The sequence below is a fragment of the Canis lupus genome, chromosome 33 (genome assembly GCF_048164855.1).
Source record: "Canis lupus baileyi chromosome 33, mCanLup2.hap1, whole genome shotgun sequence".
Classification (NCBI taxonomy): Eukaryota; Metazoa; Chordata; class Mammalia; order Carnivora; family Canidae; genus Canis; species Canis lupus.
In genome coordinates, this window is record NC_132870.1 from 13198552 (window position 1) to 13223628 (window position 25077).

The 25077-nt window shown below is 34.2% G+C and overlaps 1 protein-coding gene across 2 annotated transcripts in view; it reads left to right on the forward strand.

The window, feature by feature from the left end:
* MMRN1 (multimerin 1) overlaps positions 1-23967 on the forward strand; it is a 72821-nt gene extending 48854 nt beyond the window's left edge. Inside the window, exons 5-9 of one of the 2 annotated variants that reach the window (XM_072810794.1) lie at positions 296-400; positions 1701-1874; positions 8033-10021; positions 21731-21883; positions 23131-23967. In XM_072810794.1, coding sequence (XP_072666895.1) covers positions 296-400; positions 1701-1874; positions 8033-10021; positions 21731-21883; positions 23131-23552 — 2843 coding nt within the window. In that variant the 3' untranslated portion in view covers positions 23553-23967. Of the gene's footprint in view, positions 1-295; positions 401-1700; positions 1875-8032; positions 10022-11369; positions 11540-21730; positions 21884-23130 lie in introns of those variants that run through there. The other variant, XM_072810795.1, reaches the window with a different exon arrangement.
* The last annotated feature ends 1110 nt before the right edge of the window (positions 23968-25077 follow it).

Here is a 25077-nt window from a genome sequence, read left to right on the forward strand (position 1 = left end):
GTTACATCAGCCAGTTTGCACAGCTGCCACTAACTACCATCCATTTTCTCCTAAAAGGAGACCAGAATACTTTCTTTTTTTTCCAAACAGAATTAGAGTCCAGCACTTCCAACACAAAGTGGAAGCACATTACCCTCCGGGTGGGGGCGGCGCAGCTCACTCAGCAATCATCACAAACCATCATGCTTCAGTACCCACCATAAATGAATGGTAGCCACAGCACTGCTCAGAGTGGGAAAAAAATGAGGCAGTCCCCATGCTTAACCCCCTCTCTTCTCTTTTTGTGTTCATCCAGCCCAAGAAGAGCAGCACTTGATACACAGCAACCAAGCTGAGAGTCACACTGCTGTTGGCAGAGAGACAGCTGAGAAACAGCAGCAGCAAGACTGTGGTGATCCAGGTCACAGATTATCACTACTAACACCCCTAACCCAATTATTGTCAACACTATTTATAACAACTTTCAAACAAGAAATCACTTGGCTGTCAAATGTTTGATGCTGACGCCTTAGCGTACCCCTGAATCCTTTTCTATGGGTACCCCATGTTGGGAGAGAAACTGTGGATGAGCCATAGGTTCCCAGCCTGAAGAGACCACGTAAATTTTGAAACCCTGTGTACAAAAACAGAAGACAATTAAAAATGCTGTTATACTAGTTGTAAGGAAATCACAGTTTCCCAAATTAAGGTAAAACTTTTTTCCTCTAAAGAGTACAATCATGGAAGAATCTTGAGGTAGAAGGAATGAGGTGATCATTTAAAAGAGCTGAGACAGCTCCTGTCCATTGATTGATAAGAGATCACCGAGATTGTGGATTACTGACTAGGAAAAAGAATTGTGACTGAGAACTTCACGTTGATCCAAAGTTGGCAAGCTACATATATTTCATCTTTCTAATCATAAATATTTTACTGTTTCTTTTAGGCCTAACTTTATTTCTTAGAGACATAAGGTTGGTTACCACTGAAAACATCTCTATGTGTTTGCCGCAGATCTAATCATACTAAATAGGGCACTCAAATTGAGAAATGGGATTTAGGGGGAATAAAGATGAATATATCATAAAAACTGTACTTTTTTTTTTTAAGGGATTGGAACTCAATATCTTCATAAAATACTATAAAATCTTCCTTGAATTATTGAAGTGCAAGCATAAAAGCATGGAAAGTATCATTGCTATGTTAAATGATTCAAACTAAATCTGAATCTTTATCATTCATTAAAGAATACCTTAGTGAAAAATAAAATCCTTAGACTGTAGAAATGACTATATACATATATATAGTTACACATATTTAATTCTGTAATGTTGGATTTGAAAGCAGAAGATGAGGTATTAGCTCTGCAACCTCAAACCAGTTACTTTGGTTTTCTGTCCCTTGGTTTCTTCATCTCTTAAGAATATAACAATAACTCTTTGAAGTTAAAAAAAAAAAAAAAAAAAGACTGAAGATTCCGGGCAAAGTTAAAGCATTTTAGAAGTCTAATATATATATATTTTATATTTATACATTCTATATTTATATAGTATAAATATTCACCCTTGGTGTAAAATTCAGGCTACCATTTGCTAAGTGCATATACAGCAGTCTGTATTTTCAAATATATAGAACAAAACATGATTTATTTGTATATATATGTATATAAATATATATACTTTTTTAAAAATACTTCCAATATTCTTTTCTTCTACATGCAGCAGTGACACAAAAGATGACTGAGCAGATGAACTACCAGGCAATGAAACTGACCCTTCTCCAGAAGAAGATTGACAATATTTCTTTGGCTGTGAGTGATGTAAGGAACACGTACTCCTCCCTAGAAGGAAAAATCAATGAAGATAAAGACAGAGAATTTCAATCTTTTCTAAAAGGTAAAAGTAAAATATTCATTCAGTTGAGACAAAAATTAAATGACTCATTTATCTTTTCTCATATTTTGGAATCTTTGCTTTAGATTAGGTGGTATAAAAGTCTGAGACTTATATTTTTGGAATAAGATATTTGTAAATCAATTTCTATAATAATTTGAAACATCTAAATAATTTTATACTGCATAGCCAATCTTTTACTCAATATTTCATCTGATTTATTTTTATTAAGTACTAATTACAGCTTAACTTATTTCTTTATAGTTAAAATTAGCCGTAATTAATTTACTTCCATTGGGGTTTCCAGTTCAAGATGAAGATGAGGTTAAAAAAGGATTACCAAGGCACTAGATAATATGGTTGTATTAATAATATTGATGAAGATATTGAGAATAAATCTAAAGTATGTTATTACCTCAGAAATTATCTAGTTTATGGAGTATAATCAATAAAATATATCCTAAAACATCTAAGGTAATAGAAATAATAATTTCTTTATAAATGTGAATCAGTTTTGCCCAACTTTTGTGTTCTTAAAACAGCAGGCTGTATTTCTTCCTGGAGGTTTTATAGGATAATCCATCTCCAGTTCATTCCAGTTGTTGTCAAAGTTCATTTTCTTGTAGTTGTGAGACTGAAGTCTTATTTTCTTGATTGCTATAAACTGAGGCTTATTTTTAGCTTCTAGAGGCCACTACATTTCTTGGTTCATGGCATTTTTCCTCCATCTTCAACCACCAGCAACACTGCTGAGTGCTCGTGGTGATGTAGGAATGACTTAGGGACAGATGGGACTAGGCAGGGAAAGATAAGGGAAAGGGCCAGGGTCAAGATCCCAGAAATCTGTGGGCTCCCATAAACCCTAAGGACACCAAAAGGCCCGGGTCAGGCTCCTACCCATCCCAAGAAAACAGAGATAAGCTAGTAAAAACAGAAAAATAATAAACCTGGCTCCCTAGCTCCAAAATGTTAGGGAGTATCTCCCTATAATGGCTACTAAGTAATCACAAAAACACCAGACCACAAAGAAATGTGTCATTAAGGGATTATCAATAGTCCCTGCTCAAACCTAGACTGCACAAGAATCTCAAGGCCGTGGACTCCCTGGCTAGGTTCTCAATAAAAGACTGGCACTAAAAGTCCTCGGTGGCAACCTTGTCGGGACCCCACTCACTTCTGAGAGCCTTCTCTGTATCTCTGCTTAATAAATTTCTATCACTTTGCTCACTCTATTGTCCGCAAGATTCATTCTTCTACTTCATGAGACAAGAAGTAAGCTCTTCCGTATCAATGGCATATTTCAAACCCACTCTTCTACCTTCCTTTTCCTCTCTTAAGGGCTCAGTTATTACATTGGCCAGACCTGAGTAATCCAGGATAATCTCCTTGTCTCAAGGTCTTTAGCCTTAATCACATCTGCCATGGCCCTTTTGCCAGGTGAGGTAACATATTCACAGGCTGAGGAATCTAGGGTGTGGACATCTTGAGTAGAGCAGCATTATTCTGCCTACCATGGGGATCTGTATGTAGATAGTGAGTAATTGGTATAGTAATGTTATACACAGGGTACAATGTGACCATTTGATAGTTTCAACAAATCCAAGCTAAGGACACCAGAGAAGACTTCTACAAAAAGAAACCATCTCAACTAAGAAGCTAGGGACCAGGAGGAATTAATTAGGCAAAGGAGTTTCAAGGAGGACCTGGATTTTTTAGGCAAGGAATTTTGTCACTAGGAATATCTCAGTTCTCCGGATTTATTGTATGTTTCCAAATTTCAGGATTACTGTTCCCTTTTACTTTGTTTTATACATAAACATATACTCATTGTACAACCCCATGACTATAATGTTATTTTTTCTTTATTTTTCATCTGTGGTTTGCAGGTAAAAGATAAGGTGGAGGTTTCCATATCATCTACCAGTATGACAGCAACCATGATTTTTTTTTTTAAGATTTTATTTATTTATTCATGAGAGACACACAGAGAGAGGCAGAGACACAGGCAGAGGGAGAAGGAGGCTCCATGCAGGGATCCCAATGCGAGACTTGATCCCGGGACTCCAGGATTACACCCTGGGCCGAAGGCAGATGCTCAACCACTGAGCCACCCAGGTGTCCCCATGATTTTTTTAAATTATGTAAATATTTGATGCTATTAAGCCCCTGAAAGCAAGACCCTGCCCTACATTTCTGGCATGTCCCCCCTATGGCCAAACTTACCAATGACAAGCATGAGAGAGGAATATATTTTCTCTGAAGTGCTAACATGAGAAAGAAATCAAATAGAAACAGCATATAATTGACTAACACCGCCATAATGAAAAATTTTAAGCAAAATTTGGTTATCATAACCAAAGAGAATTAGAGAGAATTAGGCCTGTCAACAGCTTTTTGTGAAACTACTAACAAAAATTCTGGTAATGACATAGAAAAAAACATCCATTCATAAGAGCAACAACAGAATTCTCCCCTCAATAGAAGGCATTAGTTGTGTATTAAGCATAATCAACTATGAAAACCAGAGAGGGACACCTGGGTGGCTCAGCAGTTGAGCCTCTGCCTTTAGCTCAGGGCATGATCTCCGTCCAAGGATCCAGTCCCACATCGGCCTCCCCACAGGGAGCCTGCTTCTCCCTCTGCCTGTGTGTGTGCCTCTCTCTCTGTGCCTCTCATGAGTAAATAAATAAAATCTTAAAAAAGAAAGAAAGGGGGCAACCCCAGTGGCGCAGCGGTTTAGTGCCACCTACAGTCCAGGGCGTGATCCTGGAGACCTGGGATCGAGTCCTGCATCGGGCTCCCTGCATGGAGCCTGCTTCTTCCTCTGCCTGTGTCTCTGCCTCTCTCTCTCTCTCTCTCTGTGTCTCTCATGAATAAATAAATAAAATCTTAAAAAAAAGAAAGAAAGAAAAGAAGAAAGAAAGAAAGAAAGAAAGAAAGAAAGAAAGAAAGAAAGAAAGAAAGAAAAAAGAAAGGAAGAAGGAAGAAAGCAAGCCTGAGAGCTTTGTAGTTAATGAATGTTCATTCAGATAACAGAAACTAAACTCACCCCAGGGTGCTGCACTTGGCCTAACAAAACCACAGCCTCTTCTCTTTCTTACTCTACAACCACAGTGAGGAATCCGGCTTATCTACTAGTAACCACAGAAATTGTCCCAATTCCTTAAGACGTACCTGAGTGTTATTAACAGGCCATATATTCACAACCACAGAGGGACACGCCCACGTGTCTGATAACATATCTATGGGTTTGATATCCTATGAGTCACATGAAGGAGAATCAAATAAAGTTAAAATTATGTCCCCATTTCAGATATTGACATAAAGCACTTTGATGTATTTTTGCAAAATCAGGTTCTTGCAGACAATTTTTTAGCAATAAATTATAGAAATGTTATCTGAAAATCTCCTTTTCCAGAGAGATCTGTTTTTAAAGCTAATAGTCTGTTTGATTTCTTTTCAGACACTGCTGTGATTTTACCCTTTATCCAGTGTATTTTTCCATTAAAGATTTAAAATATAGTAGCTAAAGCACCTCCTAATTTCCATAGTCGCCGTTTACTTTTTTCCTAGTTACTTTGATCAAATACTCTAAACTAAGTTTTGCCTATTTGCAGTGCTTTTACCTATCATTCTTATTTTGACTTTCAGATCACATAGTTGGGTTTTTTTCTTTAAAGATTTTATTTATTTATTTATTTATTTATTTATTTATTTATTTATTTAGAGTGTGTGCACATGAGCTGGGGAAGGGGCAAAGAGAGAGGAGAGAAAGAATCTCAAGTTCATGCTCCGCTGAATGCAGAGCCCAACCAGGCTGATCTCATGACCCTGAGATCACAACCTGAGCTGAAACCAAGAGTCAGATGCTTACCCCCTGAGCCACACAGGTACCCCAGATCACATTGGTTTTTGTTGGCTGAATTTAAACAGCTATTTTTTTGTCCACAATTATTTAATTCAGTTATACTTAAGTTTTCAATCTTGAAAAACATTTTAAGCAAAATGATATAAATTCCAAAATGATCTGATCCCTAACTTTAAATTTTTTATTGTATTTCATCAAGTTCTCATGAAAATTTAAGACCATTTTAACCAACAGGAAATGACTAAATGATCTTGTGGGAAGTGCAGTAAAAATAACTTTGCTATTTAGTAGCACCTTATACTGAGTGAAGCTAATATATTCTATTTATAGTATCAGAAATCTAATTTTCCAAATTTTGTTTTCTGTGTAGTATGCAGAATATGCTCAGTGAAGATTTGTTATGTAAATGGGTAACTGACTAAATGCTAAGTAAAATTAGGAAATAAAAATACTTTTTAAAAGTTTTTTAGTGTAAAAAAAAAGTCTTTTGGTGTGATTATTCATACTATTGCATACAAAGGCTAGGACTCTATCAGTATAATTTATCTTATTTGTGACTGCTTAAATTTTTCTAATTACTTTAACCTTTCCTTAGTACTTTGGTGCTGTGTCATTATTTAGTGTTCCCATACTTCACATTTTTACTATTATTTTTTCCATTACATACAAGTTGATTTTCACTTACTTATATTTTTGGACTTTTAAATGTATTTCAGGGGCAGCCAGGGTGGCACAGTGGTTTAGCGCCACCTTCAGTCCAGGGCGTGATCCTGGGGACCCAGGATCAAGTCCCACATGGGGCTCCCTGTGAGGGGCCTGTTTCTCCCTACCCTATGCCTGTGTCTCTGCCTCTCTCTCTCTCTGTGTCTCTCATGAATAAAGAAATAAAATCTTTTAAAAAATAAATGTATTTCAGTTTTCATTATGTCTAGAAATGTAAAATATTATATTTTTACTCTGAAAATACTATTCACTAAAGATCAATTAGCAATATTGACCTGTAGGATTTCCAGGGAAATATTTGTTCATGTAAACATTTACAGCTTCCTCTTTGTACCAGATTAATATCAGGATGCTCAAGCAATACATCATTCTATTTGTTATAATTGATCTTTCATGTACTTTTTATGCAAATCTCTAGTGCATCTCAGATTCTTTTTAAAACTTGCTTACAAAATAGAGATATGTAGAGACTGTATATTTTTATTCTACAATTACCTTTCTTAAATAGACTTTAGGACAGCCATAATTCATTTCACATTTATGCAGACCTTCCTGTTCAAAATGCTTTGTAGTATGTTACCGGTATTTTACATTACAGTCATTAGCTACATTTTGGATTGGAGTGGAGATATCTTCCATTTATATGTGCTTCATAGCTAGGTTCTATAAATACACCTAAAGCATTTGTTTTACTTTTTCCCATTTTCTGTATTTGTATGTAACAGGTTTGGTTGGTTGGTTTTTTTCCATTTTTAAATATTAATTTCCCATTCTGAATAGTTCTGAGTTCTGAGTACTTCAGGATTCTTTTCCTTTTTTTTAATGCTACTTTTAGAGCGTCCATAATTCTGATTTATGATCAGTCCATGCTTTCTAATTCTGGAAATACCAATATGTGTTTCATTAATGGCAAGTTTCCTTTTATTTTTGTTAAGAATTAATGTCATATTATGGTAATCAAGCAAATCTCGAATTCCTATTTTCATTTGACTTTGTTTTGTGATCCCCAAACCTCTCATTATTATTTTATTGTTGCTATAAACTATTGTTGAATCTTGTAACTATTACTTCATATTGTTCCTTATTTAGGAATCTCATTAAATTTCTCCTCTGCAGTCGATTTATTAGTTTTTATGAGCTCAAAACACAAGCTCTGAAACCTAATTACTAGCAACTTAATAACATAGTCATGAGCTAACACCAGGTATTATTTACTGAACCAGAAAGCCCAAAGCCATTTATTTTCATACCAGAGTAAGACTAGACTTAGAATCATAATGTACAAGGATCTATTAACTAAAGTTAGTAGCAGTTCCTTCATGTCTTTTGTTTTTGGTTCTGGTATGTTCTACATCACAATTGATTTCTCCCCTTAGACTTATCAATTAAGAAAGTCATCACCTTCTATAATTTGTAATTTGTAAAATTTCAGAAGTGTAGTAAAGATGTATTCTTATTATTACATGTTATTACTTCTTAATCTCCAACTTTTTATCTTTTTAGAGATATCTGAATTTTACATAATTAAAATGATATATCATTTATTGTTGCTTAATATTTCTTTCTCTAGGTCTAAAATCCAAAAGCATCAATGATCTGGTAAAGAACATAGTAAGAGAGCAATTTAAAATTTTTCAAAATGACATGCAAGAGACTGTAGCACAGCTCTTCAAGACTATATCGAGCTTATCAGAGGACCTTGAAAACACCAGACAAATAATCCGACAAGTTAATGAATCTGTGGTTTCAATAGCAGTCCAGCAAAAGTCTGTTTTAATGCAGGAAAACAGGCCCACTTTGACTGATATACTAGACCTAAAAAATCACATTGTGAATATAAGGCAAGAAATGACTTTTAAATGTGAAAAGCCTATTAAAGAACTAGAAGCAAAGCAAACTCATTTAGAGGGTGCTTTAGAACAGGAACATTCATGGAACATTTTGTATTATGAATCCCTCAACAAGACTCTTTCTAAAATGAAGGAAGTGCATGAGCAGCTTTTATCAACTGAACAAGTATCAGATCAGAAGGGTGTTCCAACTGCTGAATCAGTTAGCAGAAATGTCACTGAGTACATGTTTGCTCTACATGAGAATATAAAGAAGCAGGGTTTGATGATGCTGCAAATGTTTGATGATTTGCACATCCAAGACACCAAGATTAACAATCTCACCATTGCTTTGGAGATGGAGAAAGAATCTGTCAGGGGTGAATGTGAAGACATGTTATCCAAGTGCAGAAATGATTTTAAATTTCAAATTAAGGACACAGAAGAGAATTTACAAGTTTTAAACCAAACATTGGCTGAAGTTCTCTTTCCAATGGACAATAAGATGGATAAAATGAATGAGCAGCTAAATGATTTGACTTATGATATGGAGATCCTTCAACCGTTGCTTGAGCAGGGAGCACCATTTAGAGAGACAATGGTACATGAACAACCAAAAGAAGCAATAGCTACAAGAAAAAAAGTGGAAAATCTGACTAGTTCTGTCAACAGTCTAAATATTCTTATCAAAGAACTTTCAAAAAGACACAATTTACTTAAGAATGAAGTTCAGAGTCGTAGTGATGCCTTGGACAGACGTATCAATGAATATGCCTTAGAAATGGAAGATGGCCTAAATAACACAATGACTATTATAAATAATGCTGTTGATTTCATTCAAGATAACTACGTGCTAAAAGAGACTTTAAGTACAATACAGTATAATCCTGAAGTCCATCATCAATGTACCCAAAATATGGAAACTATTTTGACATTTATTCCTCAACTCCGATATTTGAATGATTCTATTCAGATGTTGGTCAATGACAATCAGAGATACAACTTTGTTTTGCAAGTTGCCAAGGTCCTTGCAGATATTCCCAAAGATGAAAAACTAAGTCAGTCTAGCTTTCAGAAGATTTATCAAATGTTCAATGAAACCACTTCCCAAGTGATAAAATATCAGCAAAATATGAGTTATTTGGAGGAAAAAATACTCTCAGCCACAAAGATTTCCAAAAATTTTGAAACTAAGTTGCAAGATATTGAGACAAAAATTACTAAGACACTCATACCTTATTACATGTCACTAAAAAAAGGTGGTGTGGCTACAAATGAGAGAGACCAGGCTCTTCAAATGCAGGTACTAACTTCCAGATTTAAGGCACTGGAAGCAAAATCTATTCACCTCTCAGTTCACTTCACTTCACTTAACAAAACTCTGTATGAAGTTTTAGTCATGTGCCATAATGCCTCTACACGTATCTCAGAACTGAATACAACCATACCTAAGCAGATAAAAAGTTCTCTACCAGATATTCAGCTTCTTCAGAAAGGTCTCACAGAATTTGTGGAATCAATAACTGAAATAAAAACTCAAATTGCCATATCTAATTTAACTTGGTATATAAATCGAACGCTGTCTGATAGTCTTGCAAATGTTGTCAGGTCTCAGAAGCAAATAAAACCATTGCTGAAGAAACCCAATTCACTTAAAAAACCAACAGTGAATCTTACCACTGTCCTGATAGGCCGGAACCAAAGAAATACAGACAACATTCTAGTTCCTGGTAAGCTATTGGTAAAATAATAATTTTTAATCTCTCTTTCTATTTAAAGGGTATTTAGGAGATATGTGGGGTTTATCAAGACCATAAGATATAAAAGATACTTTCTTGAACTTGGGCAAATAGTTAAGTAATTCAAAGGTCACTAAAAAACTATTTGAATCTGATTCCATATTATGTAATTAGGCATCAAGTGCTTATGTTTAAATATTTGTCTACATTTTCTTAACTTTTTTCTGACACATCCCCTATAATACAATCAAACTTGCCCGTAGAACATTTATGCTTTCATATGTGATTAAGGAAAACTATTAGATAATGAGTTTCTTGATGAAAATGACCAGACAGAGTCTTATTCATTTTGGCATTCTCTGAAAAAATGTCTGGTATACAATAGGAATTCAATAAATATCTGTTGAATGACTGAATGAATGAGCACAAAAGTGAGCAGGAATTCTATTTGTGTAAATCACAGCAAGCCACAAATACCAGGCTAAACATTCGTGCTACTATAACAAAATACAAAGACCAGGTGGCTTCCAAAGAACAAAAAAGTATTTCTTGTGGTTTTTGAGACTAGAAAGTCCAAGATGAGGGTGTCAGCATGGTTATATTCTGGTGAGGGCCCTCTTTCTGGGCCACAGCTGGTGACTTCTTGCTGTGTTCTCCCATGGTAGAAGATGTGAGAGATCTCTTTGGGGTCTCTTTTAAAAGAACACTAATCCTGTTCATGAGGACTCTACCTCCCCACCTTCTAATAACTTTGGGGTTTAGAAATTTTTCTTTCTTTTTTTAATTAAAGATTTATTTATTTATTTATTTATTTATTTATTTATTTATGAGAGACGGGGAGCCCAATGCAAGATTCGATCCCAGGACCCTGGGATCATGACCTGAGTTAAAGGCAGACCTTCAACCACTGAGCCACCCAGGTGCCCTAGAATTTCAATATATGCATTTTGAGCAGACCCATCATAACACTAAGGCATTTAGACATGATTTTGTAAGAGTGATCTTTGAAAATTTGGAGCACGGTTATACATGGTGGAAACTGTGTCTCAGAAACATGAAGCTAGCAGTAGTAAATAGCACGACTACAAAGAATGAAATTAGAGATACCAGTTAGGACAGTATTAGCAAGAGCAGTAAGAGCCAGATCCAAAGAAGAGTAAATTGAAACAGAGGGGACAAATGTGAAACATGTGAAAGTAAAATTAACAAGCAGCAGGAGAGTGGAAAAATTGGTGATCCAAAGAACAGCAAATCATGATTCTGGTCCTGGTTGTTTCAGTGATTTCTCTGTAAATTTAAGCAAATTCACCTCTCGGGGTCTCTGTTTCTTTCTTTTCAGTGATGGGATTGCAGTAGGTATTTTGCTGAGCTCATTAGTAGAAATATGTTACCGAGCGCATTATTGTAAAAAAAGCGTGAGCTGTTCACAGTCTGAAGGTAAGGCACTTGCAGAGGAGGTGATCTAGAATACTCTGAAGTTTAGGATTTGGGAAAAGAAAGGGTATCATTAATAGACATTGTAAACACCAGAGGAGAAGCATAAATTTGGGTGGAAGGAGGAATCCAATGCAGTACATATAAACACTCAGAAGTCTTTCTGTATGAAAGAAGTGTTTCATGAATATGTTTGGTGTATAAGTAATACTAAATAATCTTTCTGCAATGAAAAGAATAGCTACTGATTCTTACTAAAAGAAATGGCAATATTTCTCTCATATGAGTCTGCTATTAAATTATATGTCCAACTAGATGAATTTTTTATTTTATTACTTTCTAATTACAGAAGAGTGATCATTGTCCTGACATAATATGACTCCATATTTAATCTCTGAATGTTTCAATAATATCAAAAACCACAGACTAATACAAAGCTGCATTGTTTCTTGACTACTTAAATTACTGTATTTATTTATGACTTCTTTTCAATTAGTCTGACCCAGGAAGACTGATCTTGTAATGCGGAATCACAGAACAAATGATTCAGATGTACATGTTTCCTAGAGAAAGGTAGTAGTAGTCCAATATGAGATGTTCTTATAATAATAATTTTAGGAAACATAATAACTTGTTCTTTTTCCATTTTATTACAATCTTTAGTCTTCCCATGGATGTTGCAAATGAGTCAGTGAAGCTCTACTGCAGCACATGTGATCATACATCAGGCAAACCACATCATTTTTTTTTCTTAAACCAAAAATGCCTGGATCTGTAGAGTAAATATAAAATTTAGATAGCTTCAAAACTAATTGAGGTAAAAGGTTTAGTAGGACATAAGAACTTATAAACTTTTATAGTATAAAGAATTCATGTTAAGAGTTTATAAAAATTGTATTTGGATGTTATATAGTAGCTGACTCAATATTGGGCTTAATGGGTTAATAATTAACTTAGTTCTGATTCCCTTTTTTTTTTCAATGATGCCCTGATAAAATTGATTCCTGTTCTTTTATGTATTGAAATTAAAATTTTTATAGACTTATCTACCAAAATTAATAATTAATTTAAAGTTCTTTATTTCAGGAAAGATTGCCAACAATGTCAGGGCAATAAATATATATTGGCCTAATTTCATGACCTGGTGGATATTCACTTTATGTAGAACCAGCAGCATAATGTGTAGGACCCTTTCAGTGGGTGTGTAGATATGCATGCTCATTAAGCCAGCTCCCGTGGGCCATAAAACTGACAGCATTCATTGGCCATCTGAGCTGGTGAAGTCTGTGCCTGGTGATGGAACCTGTGGACTCAGAGTAAGTTCTCCTGTAAGACTAAACAAACTGTGGGCACCTGGATTGCTCAGTCAGTTACCCTTGGTTTTGTCTCAGGTCATAATCTCAGGGTGGTGAGATCAAGCCCCACTGTGGGCTCTGGGCTGAACATGGAGCCTGCTTAAGCATCTCTCTCTCCCTCTCCCGTCTCCCCTGCTCATGTTTTCTCTCTCTTTCTGTCTCTCACCCTCTCAAAAAAAAAAAAAAAAAGAATAAACCAATTGCAATTAACTCCTTCATTTGATACCCTGTTTCATACCAGGTGTATGTGCCATTGGCTAAATTTGGCTGTGTTTCCTTTGACCTCTGCTATTACACTATAAATACCATGTAGCCATATTACTCCCCTACCTAATTAACATTGGAAGATAATTCATCATCACCTTATGAACTGCACAATATTATTCAGATTAGAACCACTATCATTTGTAGAATAGTAAGTGCATTTAATAAAATGAAAAAACTATGAATTTAGTTTTTAAAATTTAATCTTAATTTTAATACTGGTAACTTCTTTTGAAGCCTAATAATAGTAGTATTATAGTAACATAATATTGGATATTTCTTATTAGCCCTATATCATAGGTGCTGTACAAATTATACTATATATGTTAGCTCATTTAACAACACTTAGGAAGTAGCTATCATTATTGTTTTTTGAATATAACTAACTGTCACAGAGATGAAGTGACCTATTCTGCTTAATTAAGGTCATGCAACTGGTTAGTGATAGAGCCTGAATCCTGGTCTGTTAGACTCAGGGCTCAGTCATCAACTACTGTTCTCAAAGAGATTATGGAGTATGTTCACCAGCCTTTCTCTTCCTTCTCCTTCTGTTCAGTGCATCAGATCTATCTCAGAGTCTGGCCATATCTGAATATTCCAGATGGTTAGAATCAATACTCCAAGAGAATTTCCCTTCTTGAGGATCCCACTACTGCTGTTCATTTCTGCACTTACCAGGAAGTAAAGGTGCTACTTTTCAGTTTGGATTTTCTGTGATATGGCTGATGGGCAGTTGTCATTGAAAGTGACCATAAATTATTCACAAGATCTTTTTTTGACTGATGTAGAAGGGCAAAATTCAGAGTCCTCATCCCTGTCACTTCCTGTGAGGCATCCCTAACATTCGGTTATGTTAATTATGATTCCTCCTAGGCCATTGCTGATAAGCTGTTCCGGTTGAATCACTAAATATTTGATTTGTGTCTAAACAATATTCCCATAGACACGGAGAGGGTTTTATTTCATCTTTGAAGGTTTGTTTGTACAGCAATTGGCCAACTCGTCCCTGCAGAGAGGGTTTGGCTGCTTGCCTTCTAAGAGGAGCTGAATCGTGCTGTAACACATTGGCAGCGACATTGCGGAGGACAAGCACTTGCTGCTCGTGAGACTACTGACTTTTTATTGTGACCATTTCCCAGCATTTACCAGATATACTTAACTCTCATAATAAACCTCTTTTATTCGTAATTGCCTCCTTAACCACTCCTTTTAAGAAAGACCACATTCTATATAAGACTTGGTAGTGTATAAAACACAACTTTTTAAAATTATCATTGCTGAGGATAGAAGCAATCTAAAAGAGAAAAATAGGAGCCAAAATTTATAACACATGGTCTGACAACAAAGGAAATGGAACAGAACACCAAGTCCCATTTACGTAGACACTCAACAGGCTGAGGTTCTTTAACAAGAGTCACAGCTATTTCTTAACAATTAGATTATTTCTTTGGCACTCAGGAGTCGAAACCAAATTTGATTATTAACTAATCTACAATTAAATACAATGAATATCTAGATATCTTTCTCCTAGTCATCAAAACCACTATAAATTCAAAATTGCCCATGTGGTATTATTTTGTGTCATATTGCCCATCAAATATGAAAAGTTATTGGGATGAGTAAATCACATATTGTGAACCTACTTTTTAAAATCTAAACTCAAAAATAAAATAAAATAAAATAAAATAAAATAAAATCTAAACTCAGTGACTTTATGTAAACTAAGAAATATGCTTGAAAATCTCAAATTGTAATGGAAAAAACCTCCCTTCCTAGCAAAAAAAAAACAAAAAAACAAACAAAAAAACCCCTCAAATTATGTATCTACCTCTACATCTTTTAAAAATACCTTCCTAGATTAAAGGTGAAATAAAAGTACAACAAGATAATTTATATTATTCAGCGTGATATTAGCTCAAAATGTGCTCAAAGATGTTTAAGCAGTTTTTTTCTTAGGGTCAAATAGATGTCTTTAGAGTTATTACTGTTATTTAAAAATAGTAATCATTCATAATTGTTCAGTTCAACTCAACAAATATAATTGAGTGCTAAATGGAATCAGATACTGTTCTAGATACCTCACATATATCACAGTGTTTTAAAAAAAAAGTTATCTTCCTAGAGTTTACACTCTTGCGGTGATAGAGAAAAAAACCCATAATAAATAAAAATATAAATTATGTTATATGTTAAAAGGTAATAAATTCTATGTATAAAGGAAAAAGCAAAGAAAGGTAAGGGAGTCTGTACTGTGGGATGTACCAGAGTATGCTGAGAGCAGCTTGCAGAATTGTTAAATAAGATGATAGGATAAACTTTAATTGTGGACAAATAGTGAGCTCGAATAACTGGGACTAAAAAGGGAAAGAAAGCAAGGCCCTGGTTCAGAAACTTTGTAATTTTATTTTAACAAGAGTTGATGGTGGAGGATGTACCTATACAGCAATGTGATATTTGGTTGTTATTATGTTCTATGTATTTTTAATTTCTTAAAAATTTTTCATATGTCTATGAACATCACATTGTTATGACTATGTTGAATATGAAAGAAATATACCAAAGCATGTACTAAGCACTTAATGAGTGTTATATGTCTCCATTATTATGAGTTGAGTTTCTTATTGAGAGCTAGGTGTTTGGGCAAATATCATGTAAGAGGTAGATTTGGGCTGAGTATTCACTCAATCAATCATTTATGTCTGGTGTTGAGTGTACTATGTTTAGATTCATTCTGTTGGTAACTAACATTTTTAAGCAGGAATATGGCTAATCATGTATGTGCGTTTTTAAGTTTTTGTTCTTCAGATAGACCAGTTAGAAAATCATTATAACAGCTCTGGCAGGAATTGATGAAGATCTCAACTAGGTGGCAGAGACAGAAATAGAAGCTGGAGTGTCAGTTAAATGTGAATATATATTTATTACAGAACAGCTAATTGAAAATACTAAGTCTTAGAATGAAGAGTAACATCAAAGTTTGAATAAAGCATCAGTGATGGGAAGTTGATCTTTCCTCTAATGGAAGTAGGAACGTTAAGGAGGAAGTTCAAATGTTTACAGGAAGACAAATTTAGTCAGTGATACGTTAGTTTAAAGATCCATTATCTCTATGGAAAAGTCCATAAATTAGTTAGTAATGTAGGCCTGGAACCAGAAAATTGCTTGCAGGTAAAAGTTGGAAGTTACTTGCACAGAAGAGATATTTGAGGACACAGAAGTAAATTAGATAGCTAAGGACAGAGAAAAGAAGATAAAAACATGGAGATTTCCTATATTTGATGAGAGTAGGGGAGAGAAAGAGAGACATCACTGAGGGAGAAGAGGAGTGATAAGACCTAGGGATGTGGAAGGATATGGCAGACTGAGTTTTGACAAATGTGGTCATGTAATCACCACAACAGTCAAAACAAATGACATTTCCATCACATCTCAAAATTTCCTTATGTATCTTTGTAGTCAGACTCTACCCACACACCCCGTCACTGTCAATAAGTGGTCTGTTGTCATCCCTCGCAGTTTTATCTTTCCCAGAATATTTTATAAATGAAATGCATGTACGAAGTCTTTTGAGTCTGCCTTCTTTCATGGAATAATATGTTTGAGATTCATCCATGTTGTTACATGTATTCCTTTTTATTACCCAGTAGCATTCCACTGCGTGGACATACCCCAGTTTATTCATCCATTTACCATTGAAGGTATTTGGATTGTTTCGAGTGTGGGGTGATTATGAATAAAGCTGCTATAAACATTCACACATAGGTTCCTGTGAGTATACAAGTTTTCATTTCCCTTGAATAAATATATAGTAACAGCATATCTTGCTTATAAATAAGCATAGCTTTAATAAGTAATGGCTAACCACTTGCCATTTCCACTGGTAATTAATGTACAAGAATTGTTCCACAAGCTTGCCAATACTTGACATTCTCAATATTGTTTATTTTACCATTTTAATAGGTGTGTAGTTGTATCTAACTGTGATTTTATTTTGTATTTTCCTAATGACTAATGATGTTGAACAAATTTTATGTATTTTTCATTTTTTAAATAGTGCTTTTGATTAAAGGTTCTAACTTTTAAGAAAAAGGTGAAAAGAGTTGATAATATCAAATAAAAACATTTCATTTCCTAGGTCATGGCTTATAATGATATATGAATGATAATTTAATGACAAAGGTTAGACTAAATCTTCTGGGACAGGGCTAATACATTTGGTAATGATTGCTTATATGATTAAATGAGCTTTAAAATTATATTTGAAAAAAGAAGAAAAAAATATATTTGAAGGGCTGAGAAAAAAGATCCCAGAAGCAATATTAAGAACAACAGATGTGATTTAAAAAGAACAAAAATAAGAACTAATCATTTGAAGGAAAAAGTAGTAAAGATTGTTGGAAACAATATTTCTATCCATCTATATGGCATGGACAGAATATGAGTAATTAGAACAATACATTTAGAAATTTAATATAAACAAATAATTATTCACATTTCTTGAAGTTGTTGGAAAGGAGCATACAGAGTATTTTTAGAGCAATGGAAGGATAAACCTTATTTGATAGGAACAATTTTGATAAATGGGGACACAGCATAGTGCTGAAAGTTAATGTATCCATAAATGGAAGAAATCGTTTTAAAAAGGCGAAAGATTTATGCGATCTGAAGAGATACCAGAGGATTGGAAGAAATGATTTTAGAAAGCATCAGAATTGGGATGAAAAATAAAGTCCTAATGTTGTGTGGACATGTTACCTTGAGCAAAGTAGTGTAGTGGATTTGTATATAATGTGTTTCTCCATGTCTGACAAAACTGGCCCAGGGCAATGCTAGGTTTCCTCACTAATCTATTGGAAACTCCACTCTGCTCTAAGCAGAGATCAAGGTGATCTGCCTTCTGTAATGTTATTGTTTAATTAGAGAATGAAAAAAAGAAAATATTGGTGGTAAAACAAGACTATGTAATAAAAATACTAAATAAAATAAAAATAAAATATATTATATAAAACCTATACATTAGTTTCAGATGTACAATATAGTGATTCCGCAATTCCATACATAACACTGTGCTTTTTTATTTATCTTTAAAAAGACATTTTAGTACTTGGTATGTGGGGCGCTGCGCTAGTTAGTAATGACACACAGTTTAGTAGAGGACCCAAGCCCTGACTTCACAAAAGTTCACAATCTAATTGGAAGTCAGAAGAACATGGGAGCAATTACAGTGGAGTGTGATAAATTCAACAAGAGAACTTCTGAGCATCTGACAATAATTGAGGAAATTAACATAATTAATTCAAATGACAGGGATAAGAGACGATTTCAAAAAGAAAATTATGCTTTTGTGGGGGTCTGATTTTTGTTGTTAATTCAAGAAAAAATTGCCTTTTGAGTACAAATATGTGCAGAACTTATAAAGGTGCCTAACCATTTTTAAGTATTTTAGTAATAAAGTAAAAATATATAAGTTGGATGATGTACAAATGTAGATTTTTAGCTGATTGCATATCAAAATGTACAAAGTTTCAATTTATAAATCAATGCCAAACCGTCTTTAGTTGCTATAAAGCTCTATGCTTGACACTGATTTTTATTAGTGACTTGGATGAACACATAAAACATAAATTTGGAAATGATGAAGCTGGGAGAGTTAATTAAAACATTGTACACAGAAGTAAAACAAAGAACAGTTTCTATGGACAAGTAATATGTCGAAGTTTAATAAGATAAATGTAATTGTTGGTAATGATTGTAAATTCATGCTAAGATAAATTAAATAAATATGAGATGTTTTGACAATTTCAGTGACATCGGGACATAGAAGACCTGTTACGACACAATGTAATACAGATGCAAAAAATAGACAATGAACACTTAATGCCTATATAATGTTAACAGAAGTATAAGGTCACTTCATTTCAGTACAAGATCATACTGGCAATTGTTACCGTAGCCTGCTCTAATTAGTCTATTCTAATATACCCAGTGTTCGGAGCCATGGGCATAATTTTATGTATCATAATGTGAATTATTTAGGCAGTGACTTGGAGACCAGAGCTGTCTAAAATATCAAAGAAGGCAAGAAAGGAACTTAAAATATGAGTGACAGAAGCAGGTGCAGACAAATATGTGAGGCACCCTGGACAGGAATTCAGTGGGAAGATGAGAGGTGCACCAGAGGCAAACCATGTGTACTCTCATAGTTTGAGCTACTACAGCAATAGGAGATAGCAGGCTCCAAGCAAACTCAAGTGAACCCTTTCTCCAGATGAATGACCCTGCAAAAAAATCAGAATAAAGGGCAAAATGGCATCCTCTAAAACGACTCAAAGAGAACAAGGAAATACCCCATTCCTAGAGGTAATGGAATAGAGGGGGGAAAAAAACAAAAGGTGCATCCTAGACATTAAACAGAAGGCAAAGGACCTGGTCATGTAGAATCATAGTAGAGCCAATAGCAACACAAAATTGTACATTTCTGTTTGATTCCTGATTCATGCATGGGGCAGAGTCTACAGGTGAGAGTATCATTTCCCCATCTGGGAAAATAAGAATTACAGAGTTAATCAGATTGGATAAATAATTCAGTGTCCCCCTAGCCCCACAGTATAGTTGATTAATTCCTAAGGGAAACACAGTAAATGAACACTACCCTGTGAGTCGATCACTGTTCTAGATTCAGGAAATGTGAAAACAAATGAAGCCAGTGCTTTGACATCAATAATTCACATTTCCATAGGTAATAAAGAATCATTGAAGTTTTTAAAGCTAGGAAGTAATGGGCTAGGTTTTAGAATGATAGCTAACAGTAAATGGAATGGTTTAATAACCTATTCATTTGGTTAGGAAATGATGTTAAAGAAACATAAGCCAGTTTGAAACATTTTTGAAAAGATATTGCACATATGTAATGTTTTCCATATGTGTCTTAATGAGCAAAATAGTTTATGGAATATTGCAGAGAATATACCAAAATAATGTAAACCAGTTTCTAGTTGCATAAATAATACCTATTTTCTTTGCAAAAAATTCTAATAATACATGCATGTAGTTTGGTCACATTCTATGTGAATTTGAATTATTTAAACATGAAACATAATGTATATAAAATATTTACAGATCTCACTGCTTGAGAAAAATGTTAAACAAAACAAATAACCCTAGATTTAAAAATCATCAACAATAGGATTTGAAATGAGTGAATTAATTTTAAACTGTTTACACTTTTGTCACGAGGTGGCGCCATAGTGGTAACTGTGGCCAGAAATGTATTCTTCCCCGATCTTTTTTCGGTTTATATAATTATGTATTATGTTTATAACCATATTCATAATTTGAGGTTTTCTAAATAATTAGAATTATTGAGTATCTAATGTGTGAACTGAAGTTTGCTGCCTTCAGTAAATCCAACGTGTTGGGGGATCTATCTCATTCTTTAAAACTGCTGTCTAATATTCCCCAGGGGAAAAAAATACTTATAATTTATTTAACAATGAAATGGTCATTTAGGTGTATCACAATTTTTCACTAATGCAAATTATGCCGTAAAGAACATTTTTTAGCAATTCTCTTTGTATATATAGGCATCTCTGGAGTATATCAGGATATAGCAGGCTCCAAGCCTGCTAATTTTAATTCTGATAAATATGGTTAAATTGTTCATTCAGAGGTTCTAACAATTTAAGCTCTAATCAACATTGTGTGAGAATGCCCATTTTCTTCATGACTGAATATCTTTTTGAATGTTGGCACCTGATATTAAAATGTTGGTGGTGAAAATTTATTATTCCATAATTAGCAATGAGGTTGAATAGGCTTTAAGAATTTTGATTAACTTTTGTGGTTTTGTTCAGTAATAGGCCAATTCCTATCATTTGCCCATTTTTCACTATTTTCCCCACAATCTTTTAGATTGGTCAGAACTTCTCATGTTATAGATATTATTCATTAGATCTTTGTGTCTGTCAAAACATTTTTCTCTTACTCTGTCACTTATATTTGAACCTGATAATGGTGATTTTCACTGCAAATGTGTTTTAATTCTTAGGTGGTCAAAGGTCAGGACTTTTGTCTTATGGCTTCTGGATTTTTTGTTTTGTTTTGCTTTGAGTTCTCCAAAATTTTAAAGCTCTATGAAGATATTCCTTTTACTTGATTGTAATACAATCATATGGGTTATTGTTGTTTTTGTTGTTTTTACATTTAGTATTTTTGTACATGTGGAAAGCATATTTTTGTGCGTATTCAGTTATATTAGCACCATGGATTGAATAAACATTTTTCTTCTCCAGTGCTTTGAAATATTACCTTTATTATGTATCAGTTCCAAAAATATATAAATCTGTGTCTGAAACCCTTTTCTGTTCTATAGTTGACCAAAATCTTAACATTTTCACACAAAGACATGCAACAGACTATCCGCATTCTGAATATCACAAAATGATCCTTACTTCAAAGAAGCAGTAGAAGGAGCTCAGAGAGTTAAGAGGTTTATATGAAGTCCTGTGACTACGCTGGCAGCCAGCCTGGAGCTGGGGACCCATTTTTCTTATTTCTACTTCAGTGTTTTTCAGTGTTCTGTTGCAAACCATAAGATCAACGAGAAAATAGGTCACTCTCACCCTCTTTTATCTTGGTTCTTTTTCAGTAACAGAGGAGTATTCAGACTGTAGTAGCTCCCCATGCCAAAACGGGGGCACCTGTATAAATGGAAGAACTAGCTCTGTCTGTGCTTGCCGACATCCTTTCACTGGTGACAACTGCACTATCAAGCTGGTACAGGAAAATGCTTTAGCTCCAGGTATGAAAGTACATGCATCCTTGGATTTGCTCAGTATCCTACACATAAACACTTTCTGAAAATACTTACAAATGAATATTGAAACCTGGTTATCTGGACTCATGTGAGGATTAATTCCTTTCACTTCTGAAATTGACTGAATAATACACATGATTTACAGGTGGAAATGTCTGTCAGGCAAATCCATACACTTGTTGAAATTTTCAATACTGATATGACAGAAGCAGTCTTTTTTTTTTTCTTGTGGATTTTGAAAGAAAATACAGATATATATAGATATAGATATAGATATATAGATATATATATAACTGATTGGTATAAACTCTTTTTGAAACAAGTTGATAACGAAATATATCTTTGATTTGTATCAGATACGATTATTTAAATGAAGATTTTAAAAAGTAATTAGCAGCATGTCTTCCATGAATGTTAAGCTAATAGTGTCATTTTGCCTGGGTGAGGACTCTTAGAACATGCTCAAATGGATTGAGTAGGACAAAATACTTTTTTTGTCCATTTCCCTTCATAAATATTGCTTGTTATAAACTAGCTTAAAGAGTGTACCATTTCTGATTTCTATATAAGAAAATATGTGCCACATTTAAAATATATTTTCTTTATTGACTGCAAAAACATATTCCAAATCAGGCTTTTCTTAATAATACACTGCATAGCAAAGAGTAAAATTTTTGGCCTATTATTTAAATTTCAGCCTTTGTAAGTACATTTGGCATTAATTACATGGAAAATTGCTTTTGTCTACTTCTCTATAGTACGTATGACTTGGTTTGGTTTCCGTTTTAGCCTCTAGGAACTGTTTGACAAGGTGCTGGAAAAATTGTTTCTGCATCATGTCAGCTTCAATTCCTGCAAGGGGCTTTAAAACACTCTGGCATACCATAATAATCATAGAGCGCTTTGAATTCCTTTATCTCTGGAGAGATCAAAGCAACATGCAAATTAATCTTTGAGGCATTTCCATGTGAGATGTATCAAGCGCTATTATCATTCTATCTTGACAGAAATAGAGAAACTGAGGCTCACAGAGAGCAAATGATTTCAGGTAATTCAGCCAAAAGAAGAGGCAAGAATCCAGACACCTATACCCTTGTTAAAACTGATGAATGATCTGTTTTCCTTCTGATAACCCTTTTTATAACTGAAATAAAATGCTAAAGAAGTGAAGAAAGACAAAACATGATAAAAAAAAATACATGAAACCTGACTCCATTTTTTTCCTCCAACAGATTTTTCCCAAGGATCATACAGATATGCACCGATGGTAGCATTTTTTGCATCTCACACATATGGAATGACAATACCTGGTCCTATCCTATTTAATAACTTGGATGTCAATTATGGAGCTTCCTATACTCCAAGAACTGGAAAATTCAGAATTCCTTATCTTGGGGTGTATGTGTTTAAGTATACCATTGAGTCATTTAGTGCCCATATCTCTGGATTTTTAGTGGTTGATGGAATAGACAAGCTTGCATTTGAATCAGAAAATATTAACAGTGAAATACGCTGTGACAGGGTTTTAACTGGGGATGCCTTATTAGAATTAAATTATGGGCAGGAAGTGTGGTTGCGACTTGTAAAAGGAACAATTCCAGCCAAATTTCCGCCTGCTACTACATTTAGTGGTTACTTATTATACCGTACATAAATTAGTATGAAAGACAGACTATCACCTTTACTGAGAAGGAACCAGTGTTTTTACTTATCTTTGCATGCACATCTGCTCTGTTTTTGGCTTTTCTACATGAAATGAAAATTAACTTCTTTTTTAATCTGAATGAGGCCATAAGTTTGTTTATGTCATAAAATTATTTGAATATCTTGTGGATAACCTGTATATAAAGAAGTTCTTGCTCCTAAAGAGATTTAGTGGCAGAGACAATGAAGTGCATTTAATAACATAACGACTTTTATTCTCTTGTGTTAAGTCACTTTATTGTAATGTAATATGATTAAATGGCAATCATTCAATTGTGTTGGTCACTGTAGTCTTTCCAATAAAATGTTTACCTTTTGTTTATAGTTCCTAAATTCACAATTCAAATAAATTACTCAAAGACCAAGGAGTGGGTTGTTGTTTTTTTTTTTTTTAACTTTGATTTTTACTCTTCACTCTTGGGTTGATCAACTTTATATATTTAAATTTTCATTTGCAATCAAAATTAAGAAAGTTGTACTTGAAACTTAAAATATGCTTACCTATTGTTATCCACCTATAATAAGAAGCCAATTAAAGTAATAACTGACAAATAATTAAACATTTACATCTCTATTTTATTGCCTCCATTGTACAATATCTCCAGAGAAAAAATAAAGGCTTCCTCTAATGAATATTTTTCCGAGGCAGTTCATGCAAGCCTGCTCATATTCTTATAAAGGGCACATAACATTCCAAAGTATTACTATGATTTACGAATGTTCACTATGTCCTGATTCTCTTCTAAAGAGCTTACCTGTGATGTCTCATTCATTCTGCACAAAAACTCTTATAAAGAGGATATTAGTATTATCATTTTTACAGATGAAGAAACTGAAACTTTGAGAGATTAAGGAATGGACCAAGCTCCACAACTAGCTAGGACTGAGGCAGGATTGAGAACCAGGCCAGGTCTCCTCCAGGGCCAGCTGTCACACTTTGTCTATATTGCCTCCAACAGATATACCACAATTTATGTAATAATCTTTTTAGATTGTTTATAGTGCCTTTTTTAGGACTTTATTTATTCATGAGAGGCACAGGCAGAAAGAGAAGCAGGCTCCCTGTGGGGAGCCTGATACGGGGACCGGATCCCAGGACCCTGGGATCACGACTTGAGCCAAAGGCAGATGCTTAACCCTTGAGCCTCTCAGGCATTTCTATAGTGTTTTATTATAACAATATTGTTGTAGTGGACACCCTTAAAGGTACATTTCTTACATATTTGATAAAGTATTTCTGAAGAATAGGTTCCTATAAGTAATAGTAAAAATAATAATGGAAAAGAATTTTGGCATGGCAAGCATTTTTCATGAATTAATTTATTTAATGTTCACTATAATCCTATGAATTACATATTAAACCTATGAGATACATATTAAGTGTTATTGTCTTTCCACTACCAGGAAACAGAGATACACAGAGGGTAATTACAGCAAGTTATGGGGAATTTCTGGAATAAAAGATAAACACATTT